The 12,482-nt window shown below is 42.7% G+C and overlaps 1 protein-coding gene and 1 long non-coding RNA gene across 2 annotated transcripts; one reads left to right on the top strand and one right to left on the bottom strand.

The window, feature by feature from the left end:
• Positions 1 to 721: 721 nt before the first annotated feature.
• Positions 722 to 6,577, top strand: LOC140917657 (uncharacterized). The gene is made up of 2 exons (XR_012160944.2): positions 722 to 1,698; positions 3,528 to 6,577. It is a non-coding gene; the product is annotated as an uncharacterized LOC140917657 (long non-coding RNA).
• Positions 954 to 11,428, bottom strand: HMGN5 (high mobility group nucleosome binding domain 5). The gene is made up of 6 exons (XM_073360933.1): positions 11,160 to 11,428; positions 9,356 to 9,385; positions 7,752 to 7,781; positions 6,658 to 6,708; positions 2,771 to 2,914; positions 954 to 1,621 (listed from the first exon to the last, which is right to left on the bottom strand). The coding sequence occupies exons 1-6, from the start codon at positions 11,172 to 11,174 to the stop codon at positions 1,574 to 1,576; spliced, it is 318 nt and encodes a 105-aa protein (XP_073217034.1). The 5' UTR covers positions 11,175 to 11,428; the 3' UTR covers positions 954 to 1,573.
• Positions 11,429 to 12,482: the final 1,054 nt, after the last annotated feature.

The raw sequence follows: 12,482 nt of genomic DNA, 5'->3' as shown, positions 1-12,482 counted from the left end.
GTCATTTTGCTTCTTACCAGATATATCTGGCCAATAGTGTGAACTGAGCCTTTTGAATAAAAGGAGACTTACGGAGGAAAATTTAAAACATCCTTGATATACAGTCACATGCATAAAATTAGGTAGAAAACGTATTACTCCATACAAACCCTGGCCCTGAGCCTAGTTACTGTTTTCCAATTTAATGAGGCTGACACTAATCAGGAAGAGTGTTGCATTAATGGAAAACACTTTTTTTCCACCTGTAGCCTCCTACTAGAGGAGAGTAGAGGAGCTTATAAATGAATTTCATGAGTACACAACACATTTTTAAATAAGTAAATTATAAACAAGAATTGTGAAAGTTCATAATTTTATCTAGTGCTATAGAACATTCCCCTAGCACTACAGAAAGTCCTTTCTTACTATTGAGGGTTTGATTTAAACCCTTTAAGCCTCGATGCAGAAGCTTGTGCAATGGTCTTACAGCAAGAAGGACTTAGAAAACATACCAGAGGGATAGACAGGTCTAAGTTAAATAGGTTCTGCTCTTTAAATTTGGGAAGATTCATCATCCTAACTTCTAAAATGGTTATGCCATATATTTTAAAGATGCCAAGTACATCATCTTTGCTTAAACGATAGAAGTACCTCACAGGCATTACCATTTGTGAAATAAGACATAAATCTTCACTTGAAGATCTAGAACCAGATATGCTGATTTATACCAAAACGCCATAAAAACCAATGTAGCCATGCTAGCTCTACCAACTGTGGATATGGCCCATAAAGTGGTGTTTGTCTACATAGCTGGAGAAAATGGCTTAGAGGCCCAAGCATTGATCATATTGTGAATTCAAGCTCATCACCTACATGTTTTCAAGATAAAACATTGTGCTACCGATCACCTTTAGGGGAATTATTACTTTTCCAGCAATACAAGTTTACAGCACAAGCAACAAACCACAATCAACTTTCGAGGAGTCTTTTTTATTAAGATAAATCCAGCAAAATTCCTAACAGTGGGTACATACAACCAACCTGCCCTTTTAAAAGAAATGTTTGTATTTCATTTAAAAACATGATTACACTTTATTTTTTTCTCCAAAAGTGACAAAATAAAGTTACATTTGGGAAACAGATTTCCAGCTCCTAGGATTTTCATGAAAATATCTCACCTTCTTTATAAAAGCAACCCACAGAACCACTGGAATGTTTAACGCAGTTATTTGTTTTGAGACCTCCCCACTTTAAGAAACCATATAACACATACAAGGGTAAAATTAAAATCTGAAGTCTGTAAGCATGACTTACACAAAAAGGGACACACTGACAGAAGTCGAAAGCTACCACCACTTATTCTTTCCATGTACCATACAAACTATTACAATCACAAAATTTAAAAACAATGATTTTTTGTTTTGTTTTGTTAGGGATTTAATTCCCAAGTAACCGAGATGAAGATGTTCCATAATTAAATTCATGCTAAAAAAACCTGCATTTATAAAATAGTTGATAAAAATATTCCTCTCTGTTAACAATACAGCATGGAGGTATGGATACCAGATGATGGAGATATAGGGCAAGGTTAACATTACTCGGACTTGGCTTCCTTATCATCGGATGCTTCAGCAGCTGGTGCCTAAAAGTGTTTGGGAAGAACAGAAATGTTACGTTTTCACTCCAGCAAAGCCCCACTCTCACCCACCTGCTGAACAGGTTAGTTTGCAAAAAACTTACCTAACTAGAAAGGGATACAAAATTACTAAGGGAAATATAAACAGACTGGAACCTTGGTTGACAAATGTTACAAATTTTATAACAGGACTGATGCTGCAGCTAACACTGCAATATTAATGTAAATCCAAACAGGTGAAAATTTGGAATATTTTTGAGATTCACATCAACCATATGCTGGTGGCAGGATACAAAACCTCATTTCTATAGATCAGAAAGGAAATCTGAAATGTATATGTAAAACTGCAGTTATCTGCTTCCCTACTGTCCAACTTTTACAAATATAGTTCTTTCTACTGGTTTTTAAAAATGTTCTTACTACAGAACAAACTTAGCTAAAAACAGATTCCACCTGCCCCTTAAAAAAATACTCACAGCCTTTGAAAGACACTTCTGCACATACTGCTCCAATATTCACTTTTTATCATACAGGCTGTTGAGTCAAGAAGTCATTTTCTTTAAAGGTATTAAACAATACAAGGATGTTCAAGACTTGAAGAGAGACCTTTTTTAACTGAAAGCTTGGATACTAAAAGCAGCATGCTGGGAGAGAAGGGGAAGAGAGAGAGAAAAGAATCACCCACACATGATATCTTTTCCACATCCCTTCTTCTCCTCCACTCCCAGCCCAGAGTAAATTTCTGTATAGAAACAAATCTGACCCCACCTCTGCACGTGCAATAGGCTCTACAGAGTGGAACCAGCATGACAGGATTCAGAGGCTGCACAGAGTATGCATATACCCTGCACAAAGCCCAGCCCAGGGTGGGTGAGGGAACACATCAGGGGAGCTGCAGCTACCTAGGTCTTCTGGTTCTTCCCTGACCCAATGGGAGAAAGGAAAGCATGAGGCTACAGAGCAGATGTGTGTTTGAAGGAAAAGTTCTCTCATTGCTTCCAGAAAGAGGCCCCTATTGCTGTTATCCCTGCCAGCCCTTACCCAATAGATATCAATTAACTGAAAGGTAAGAGGAATCCTTTGTCTCTGCAGCTGCAATAAAAACAAAGCTGTTTGTGACTATGCTTTTCAATACATTCACTGCAGTTAAGGTACCTCATTAGTTTTGGTATCTCCATTTTCAGAGTGGTTTTCTTCTTTAGCATCATCTTGCTTAGTTTCATCTTTGCCTTTGGCTCCCTTCTTCCCCTTTGCTGCTGCTTTTTTGTCCTCCTTTTTATCATTTGCTGCCTTCTCTTTCTGTTAGAAGTAATCACATGAACAAAAATGCATGATAGATGCACACAAAACTGGAGATTGCATTAAAGCATCAATATTTTCAAGTCTAAAGTTTGTATAACTAACTACTACTTATTGGAAATACAATTAACAAAGGTGAGGTGCACCAGATGAAAATTTCTATCAAGAAATCCTTTATTCTCTATCCTGTCCTTGATATACTACTGGGAATGAATAATCTAGAGGAACAAAGTCAAAGGTAGTTATGTCTGGGGTTAAAGAAATTCCCATTTTAAACATACATTTTATTAAGTTAGCTAAAAGTGTTGATGAGCTTGCATTTTGGCAGTTGAGCTACCTGCCAAACGACATTAAAAGAAAGACTAATCTAAGAGCATGCACAGTCAATAGAAACATTAGAATTCTTCAGAGATGCTCTAAATATAAATTAGAAGAGTGAGAGAGAGGAAAGCTGAAGTCACCAAAGAATATTGCAAAAATATTCCTTGTTGTTCCAAGCAATATATATCATGTATGAGTTGTGCAAATTCAACTGTATCACTATAGATATAAAGAAAAAAAATTGAAATTAAAGTTTTAATGCATATTGCAATAATTGCAACTTTTTACACAGGAGTCACAATTAAATCAAAAGAAGGAAAAAAGCCCTCTGACACCATAACTCTGAAGTAACAGCCTTCTATACTTTTGGATCAAACCACCGCTTCACAACTCCCACCTACTTCAATTCCAGGGATTTGCACCTGAGTGCCAAAACTTCTGATTATACCAACCCTAACATCTTCTTCCACTCCAAAAGACAGAGGAACCATGAATACTTGGAAAATTACTGCTCATAAAATATCCTTTAAAAGATGATGTGGTCTCAGGGATTACAATTCATAAAAATGTACCTGTTTCTTACAGAGACTAAGTGAGTGAGGTAATGTCTTTTATTGGACCAATTACCTCACCCACCTTGTCTCTCCAATATACTGGGACTGACACAGCTATACCTATTTCTTCAACACTTTTAGCCTAGTAGTGTATGGCAATTATTTTATACTAACGTGACAAAACTCACTAAATGGGACCATTTGTATAAAGCCTCAAGAGACCTTCATAAAGGTTAATGGGCTAGAACATTTGCCCAGAACTAGGGGTGTGGAGGGTCCTCTTCAGGGTCTCTCTCCCTCCTACCACTTCCCAAACAAAGAAACGGTAGTGGTGATCTACCTTCAGAGCACCTTCCTTGTGGAGTCCCTTCCATAGGATTGGGGGTTGATGGTTGAAGAAGGGAATCCATTCCTGCCTCTCTCCCACGGGAAACTAATGGAATCTTATTAACTGTTCCACAGCCTTCTCTTTACTGGGAAAGCACCATCTTAAAAGAGGTTCCAGGAGCAGCCAATGACTCGGGATTTCTTGGTAGCACAACTCTTATGGAGCCATTCTGTCAGGGACACAGGATCTCTACACAAAAAGCCATGGCCTGCCACAGATTCCAGACATCAACGTCAATCCCTGGCTTCTGGGGACAAAACTACTGGCCATTCTGCAACATTGGTGTGTGATATATCTGTTCCCAGAACAGAATGATCCTGCACAAGGGAATCCTGATGGAATTTTTCGTTTCTAGGCCTTCTCCTGCAGCTCTTTCCATGGGAGGAGGGCCAATGTCATTTTAATAATTTTTCCTGAATGAATGGGAAGCCCAAAGATGGCAACATCAGGTGATTAATACATCATGTGATTTTTTTCAACCCTGCTTTATTTAATAAGGATATATTTAAGAAGATGAAAGCTATTCTTATAATTATAAACAAAAAGCTGTTAAAAGAATGTTAAGGATGAAAATGTTAATGATGAAAAGTTAAAATTGGACAGTGCCGGAATTACAGTAGCCTCTGAAACCTACATTTCATCTCCTTGTGTGTACATATTGATAGCCTCGCCCAGCATCTCCTCAGAGTCTCTGAGAGAGCCACGAGTAGAACCCAGCTCCTCTGGGTCCAAGTCCAGAGCCTTACACACAAGAGAACATTCTCCTTTTCCTTGCAACCCACTACTTCATTCACTGTGCAATGAATGAGGCACTACTCTGGGCGAACAAATACTATGTGATCATTTAATTAGACTGCAACACGATGCTATGTACTTGGGGGGGGCCACACTACCTATGGACAGTCAACTTTAATTGTGATATTTCCTAACTGTTGAAGGATTAAGTTTGCACCTAACATTCTATTAACAGGTTTTTTATGTAGTTTCTTAAGTTTTTTAAAAAGCAAATTGAAAAAAACGAAGTGCATCACGAGGCACCACAGTGATTTCTGCATGAGTCAGCAGCAGCAGAGTCTGAACTCAGGACCTTTTGACCCACAAAACAGCTAAAAGGGAAACTCATGGTATCACTAGGTTCTCGTCTTCTATGTAGATTCGCCACTATATGGAGCCAATACACACTTTGCTAGTGACTTGCGCATGTCTGTTTGTGAGACAGGAGAAGAATGCTCAGTCTTAAGCTTCTTAAGTTCTGTTACTGGCTCTGGATTGTGGTCTACTGGCTCAACTGTAGAACTAAGTATGTAGATTTGTAACCTTTGTTCTGAAAGGCACAGTACCTAAGTGGATGAGACTTGGGTCTGCCATATTCGAGACCTATGTTCTATTCCCAGCTGTCCCTGAAGTGACTTCGTGCAACCTTTCAGTTACTTCAAGTGTAAAATGGGGAGGGAGAATAATAGTTGCCTGTCCCTTAAGGTGTATGAGGCCTTGTTTAATAAGGGCTGTTAAGAATACATTATAAACATCAGAAAGTGGAAGCAGAACTCATGATCTCCTGGCTTTTATCCTAACACTCCTTTGTATAGGGTAAAGGATATTTTGCAGTTGCTGCTTTGCTTGGGTATCCATTCAGAGCCACAAAGAGAGCTGTGAGTCACAGAGCATGCTCAGACTGTTGGATTTTTCAGATATTTTAACAGGAAGCCTCTAACTTGCTCTGCTGAGAATGTGCAAAAGGTGATGCTCAAAGGCCTATAATTTGGCCACATCTGGGTGAATTTTCAACAGGTCAACAAAAGACACTTCTTTGATCCCACAACTATCCCCTGCCAAATTTTGAGTTCCTGCTCTAAAGCACCAAGGAGCTTTAAAAAAAATGGTTGGAAATTTAATATTAAAAAAAAAATCAGGAAAAAATAGGTAGTTTTGCTAACTTCATTCTCAGAAAACGTATTTTTTCTGAACATTAAAAAAATATATATCTAGCCTGAGGAGATAAAGCATAGAAAATTTTAATCCCAGTGGTTAAAGTCTGACAAATTAATACGCAACTGAAAACAGGGTCTTACTATGTACAGTGTAAAACACTTTCTTATAGGCATAGCTACCGGCACTGCCTACAATTATGGCTCTGTGGTCTCTATTCCACACATATTGTTAGGAGATTGATGCTTTGAATAGTCTCCCATGGCAAGCAGTGAAAGAATCATCACAATTTGTTTAAAATTTCTTCAGACAAATCACTCAAGAATTTACCATAGGGAATGTTCCTGCACTGGAAGTAGTGTGAAAAAGAACACTCACTAGCTCTTTGCCATCTGTAATTTCTAAGATACTGACAGAGATTCCTCTAACTGGGCAAAATACATAATCTCATTAAAAATATTAAAAAACTAATTGACTCGTTATGCGCATCATTCCTATAAATACATTTTGAAAAAGAAAACCGCTGTATTAAAGAGGTCTTAAATATTTACCTTAGGTGCTGCCTTTTTGGGCTTTGGCTCCGGTTTAGGTGGAGCAGGTTTCTGTACAAAAAGCATATTGTAAAATAAGAAATATACCACCTGAAGAGCACTACAATGGTCTTATTAACAACCTCAACATACTTACTCCGTATGCAAATTTAAAACATATTAAAAGCATAGATGCAGGGCCATATGCTCCCCTGTGTAGTGTAAAGGACCAGAAAAGAATATGAACCATAATCATTTACAAGACTGAGATATATAAATTAGTATGTGTCATTTCACTCAGATACATGAGGAAAATGAAGTATGTGGCAGTGGTTATGACTAAAATATTTAATAAGTACATGTACTGTGTAGGGAGAGATGAGAGTCCTGCACTACTACACATGTGACAGCATCTTAAGTAAAGATCCACAGGATGTGGAAATGGACACTAAACTTTTCTGAAGTCTCTTGCTGTCTGAGATGATTTTTACCCCTATCCTTTGCAGAGGGTTCCTGGTATGCATAGGTATCTTCTGTTTTACCAAAATGAGGTGCAACTTTTCACCAATATGGCAGCATTCATTTTCTTTGTTTCCTGTTGTAATTTCCTTGGTAGCATAAATTGATCCCAATCCTTTGAGTGTTCTGCATGTGGAAGAAGACTGCCAGGCATAGAGCACTTACAGGACTGGGCTTATATAGTACTTTGGCTTTGCCCTGAACTTTCCTGTCTTCAAACGTAATGCCCTCTTTAGAATTTGCAGATCTTAGGCCTCCAATCTGCAGTTCTTGTTCCCAAGAGTTGTGCTGCTGAAATCAATGGGACTACACATGTGAGTAAGGATTGCAGGATCCAGCCATTCCTGAATATGATGGTTTTTATGTCAAACTAGCATAGTGGATTTATCTCACATGTAAAATCTGTGAGTAGGTTCTGTAATATGTTGGTACACAAGCCATGGAAGCATGGACTATGAGTTTTATTTTTAAATGTAAGTGTGAACACATATCTACCTATACTCTTCTCATCACCATGAGATTCTTCCTACTCCAATCTTCCTGAATTGTCATCATCACGTACATCACAAATTCAATTTAAAAAAAAAGATACTCACTGCTGATAATCTAGCTGACCTTCTTTTTGGCTGCATAAAAGAAAGAGGTGTCACTAAAATTTAAAGAAAGAGCCATACATTCTCAGAATTATATCATCATCATCATAAAATAATTTGATGCAACCATTATTTAATGAAGCATTAAAACAAATACCAAGATCATTTACAGAGCTATGGATGTAATGGGTTTGCCTTTTTCCTAAAAAGCAAAATAGAAATGCCTATTTCTTTCACCATTTCCCCCCTTTTCACCAAACCCAGGTAAATAATAAGGACCCAATACTGTAAGCTCCTATGCATAGTTAGATCTCTGTGCCTAAGAGAAGCAAGACTGTGGTCTAAGGACCACATTTAACCTGAAACTGATTATCTTTGGCTGTGGAACTCCAAATTCTCCTGTACCAGGAACAGCTTTCTCTAAATCTGTGCATGTTAGTGCACCGAAGCTTCCAGTTTCAGACAGCTTAACAGCTGGGACAGGCAGTGAATTCTCCAAAATGTCTCTCAAGTTATAGTCCAACAGACTGGACCCAGCGTTCCCTATCACGTGATATTTCATCCCTGACACCCAGAACCTGCATCAAAATCTGCTAGCACAGACCCATGTGACTGCTCACAGACAAGGTTCTGTGCAAACAGATACCTCTATTGGAGTGAGGGGCCTCAGTTAGTAATTTCTTTTAAACCAGTGGTCTCCAATCTTTTTACACATAAGCTCACTTTTTGAATTTACGTGTAACCCAGGATCTACCCCACCTCTTCCGAGGCCCTGCCCTGCTCACTCCATCCCCCCTCCCTCCGTTGCTCGCTTTCCCCGACCCTCACTCACTTTCTCCGGGCTGAGGCAGGGGGTTGGGGTGAGGGCTCTGGGCTGAGGGGTTCGGGGTGTTGGGGGAAGCTCCAGGCTAAGCCTGGGGGGCAGGGTGTTGGGGTGCAGGGGGGATGAGGGGTGCAAGCTCTAGGAGGGGGCTCTGGGCTGGGGCAGAGTGTTGGGGTGCAGGAGAGGATACGGGGTGCTGGCTCCAGGAGGGGGCTCAGGGCTTGGGTGTAGGAGAAGTTCAGGGTGCAGGAGGGGGTACAGGGCGCTGGCTCTGGGAGGGGGCTCAGGGCTGGGCTCCTGCCGGGCAGCTCCTGGTCAGCAGCGCAGCAGGGCTAAGGCGGGCTCCCTGCCTGCCCTGGACCCACGCCGCTCCCAGAAGTGGCCAGCACGCCCCTGTGGCCTGCTGGTGTGTGTGTGTGTGTGCGTGTCTGAGCGCTGCTCCTGCCTGCAGGCACTCCCTCGCAGCTCCCATTGGCCGCAGTTCCCTGTTCCCAGGCAATGGGAGCTGCAGGGGTGGTGCTTGCAGGCAGGAGCAGCGTGCGGAGACACATTTCCCACCCGGGGCCGCAGGAGCGTGCTCGTCACCTCTGGGAGTGGCGCAGAGCGAGGGCAGGCAGGGAGCCGCTGGACCTTTCGCAGCCGGAGATCGCGATCGACTGTCAGAGGCTCCAGGATCGACAAGCCAATTGTGATCTACTGGTTGGTGACCAGTGTTTTAAACGGTTTACCACCACACAAGTTCTGAGAGAAATAAGTTCATTTTATTAATATTTTATAAACCTACCTCCTCCTTCACCTCGCCTTCAGCTGCAGCCTGCATAAAAAAATTAAAAGAGCAAAATGTAAAAGGTTTGCATTCTTTACAGTCATGAAGGGGAAATTATGCCAAATGCTTGCAAACAGGCATTTGAGAATTATCATAGAGGTGACCAGAATAAGGAAGTCTGTGAAAATGGAATTAATGCTGGACCTATTTTCAGTGTGAGGTTGGAAAATACTACATGCCATTTTCTCTCAATAAGTCTACATGCAGCATGGGGAGACCTACTAAAAAAGTAATTTCAAATATATCACAGTCAATTTTATCTTCATGTCTTAGTTCACCAGTTAAAACAGCTCTCCTTGATTTCATATCCTTGCAGTTTCTCGTATTACCAGCTCTTCTCATTGCCCTTCTACCTTGCGCACTTTTTAGTCATACGATCCCCGGCAGTAAATAAAGTTTGCAAAGTGATCAAGCAAAAAATAATAATTGTGTAACTTCTGTTCCACTCCTCCCCCACATCCAACAGCTAAAAATGTGCAGCTGTGCTTTCAAGTCAGATCAGTGCAAGAGCCTAAGATCACTTCAAAGTTCCCAGATAAAAGACTACAACTCCCACAATGCCTCGGGCTCCCACTTTTGTTAAACGTCATTGCGTCAAAGCGTCCCCACATTTAAAAAGTTCCCGCCAAATTACCTGCAACAACAAGGTCGTTGTCAGCCCTATGCAAGGACAATGCTCTACTATCTATGCCCAGAGGCATCCCACTTACAGTAGGGGGAAGAGACAGCAGCAGCTGGATGGATGGGGACCTGCTTTAATGCCCTCAGGATTAGTGGGAGGAAGGGAGGCGTGTCACACATTGCAACACAGGCTACACCCAATTCCAGTACACCCGGAGAAATAAGAGCCCCCAGCAAGTGTATTTCTCAGAAGACAGGAAATGCCCGTGTCGTCACTTAATAGCAGAATGCCTTCAAAATGCAAACATGCAACACACATAAATGAAGGGGAGATGCTGAGATAACCAAGTGTTTGACCCTTAAAATGCACACACGGTCACAGCTACACTAGCGTCTGCTAGGCAGCACTATTTTAGATGTTGGAATTTTAGGGGCCCGGCTGCCCCTTTGCAAACAGCTCTGGGCTTGCTGAAAAGCAAGCTAGGAAAGACCAGCTGCTGAGCAGAGTCAAAGTTACTAATTCTGGTTGTGAATCCTTCCCAGCCTCTCTTCCCTTCAAGGACAGTTTCAAACTCTGCGCCGCCTAATGGCTCCAAATTACCATTGCACAACCATCTGGTATGACAAGAAGTGGGAGAGAAAAAAAAAAGGGAGAACAAAGGCAAACGCAGGAGAAAGAGGCACCGTTTAGACTCAAATCCTCCCAGGCAATGGCCCAATCAACACTAAAATGCCCCCGGCGATTAATGGGAAGGTTCTGGCTGTCCAGCCATGCGCTTTTCGGGGCGCTTGGAGAAGCACAGCCTTCCGTGGCTAGCTCTGCCTGCCTGTATTCTCCATAGGGGCAGCAGCAGCACTATGGCTGTTTGTAATCCAGCATGGAGACACTGCTTAGCCTTCTCCTTGCAAACAAAACAGCCCAAAGTGAACTCAGACGCTCCCCTGCTCCCACAGATGAGCCCGACCGCACATTCTAATCATTGCCCTTTAGTTCCAGCTCCACTTTAGGACATGCACAAAAAAATTAATATGCAAAAACTCTACATACACACGCATAAATTATAGATATTTTTGTAAACGCTCCTCTAATCTCTCTCCTTCATTCCCCATTTCTCTCCCCCCCCCTATTTTTTGTACTTACCTTTCTTTTGGGCATAGTTGCACCTTAATAGTTGATTGCAAAATAGATAAGAGATCTATTAAAAAACAAATGCAATCAGAAAACAAAAAACTGTTTCAACCGTTCTGCAAAATTGCCAAAAAAATTTTATAAGGGACCAAGAGTTAATTGCAGCAGAAACTGAACAAAAAAAAAATCCCCCCCTCTTTATTGCAAACAGTAAAATACACCAACACGCAACCAAACTGCATGAATGGGGAGCGCGAGATGGGTCCAGCCTGAGAGTGACGCACCAGCTGGCCAATGGGAGACTCAGGCAAGAGCAAGGGAGGCGGGGCCGGAGCCTTAGCCCGAGAGAGACTCGCAGCGCACGCAAGGGGAAGCTGCTGGCTTTACGCTGTCTGCGCAGGGGAGCCGGCCTAAAGCGCTCGCTGAATAAGGCTCCCGTCCCCAGCCCGGTGCGGGAGGTAGCGCAGTGGTGGCCTGCCTGGCTGGGTTGACGGGGGGTGCCTGGTGTCGGCAGACAGGGGCTCGCTGGGCAGCGGGAGGGGGTCTCCAAGCCGTGTGCGCCGCGTTGGGCAGCCGCTGCGGGCTCCTTCCCCCCTCCCCGCCGCCCACATCCCCCCAGAGGCTGTGACAGAAACTTCCCTGAAAGTTACCAGGGGCAGCAGGATTGTGTCTGCTCGTCCCTGAGCCCAACAACATGGCTGCCTAGCCAGCTGCACCTTCCCTCCCCCAGCAGGGCCTGGAGCCCAACAAGGGGGCGGGGAGGCAGCAAGGGAGAAAGCAGCCCCCCCCCCCCCCCGTGCCATGGGTTTGGGGCCCATGGAGGGAGGATAAATAATGGGCTGTCTCATGCCATTGGTTCTGAGACAGGGCTCTCTCCACACCAGCTCCCATGGGGGCTTCTGCTTCCACCTTCCTGGCACGACATGGCAGGGCTCCACTGCCAATTTGCAATACCCAGCACAGCCCATTTATGACTGTTATGTGTTACTAGGATGGAGGCAGCTTGTGGCTTTGCACACGGTGCTTTATGCTGGTAGCATGAACCCTGGTGACCCTGCCCTGCCAGCCTCATAAGCCCACCTGTTGAAAAGCACTGTCACGCAGTTTCATTGCTGCGTGAATATGTATATAGTGCATGCCATACCTTTCTGCAGGTATGCTGAATCCTTTTCAGGTCCAGGACTGGCACCAGTTACATTAGGAAGGTGTTTGGGGGGATTAATTATATTTTAAGGTGTGCTTTCTAGATCACAAGAAATTGCATATTAAGTCGATAGGTGCCCATATTTGGGGTGTGGCAAGTCCCCTGCCTCTCTGACTCCTGAAAAAAGCAGT

This window comes from Lepidochelys kempii, chromosome 9 (genome assembly GCF_965140285.1).
Source record: "Lepidochelys kempii isolate rLepKem1 chromosome 9, rLepKem1.hap1, whole genome shotgun sequence".
In the NCBI taxonomy this organism is placed as follows: Eukaryota; Metazoa; Chordata; order Testudines; family Cheloniidae; genus Lepidochelys; species Lepidochelys kempii.
This window is presented reverse-complemented; position numbering and strand designations above follow the sequence as displayed.

Bases quoted from the DNA above. Each gene is read 5' to 3' on its own strand.
- HMGN5 (XM_073360933.1), bottom strand. The intron at 7,782-9,355 runs GTAGGTTTATAA...TCTTTTATGCAG, and splicing joins AAGGCGAGGTGAAGGAGGAG to CCAAAAAGAAGGTCAGCTAG. The intron at 1,622-2,770 runs GTACCTTAACTG...AAACACTTTTAG, and splicing joins GAGATACCAAAACTAATGAG to GCACCAGCTGCTGAAGCATC.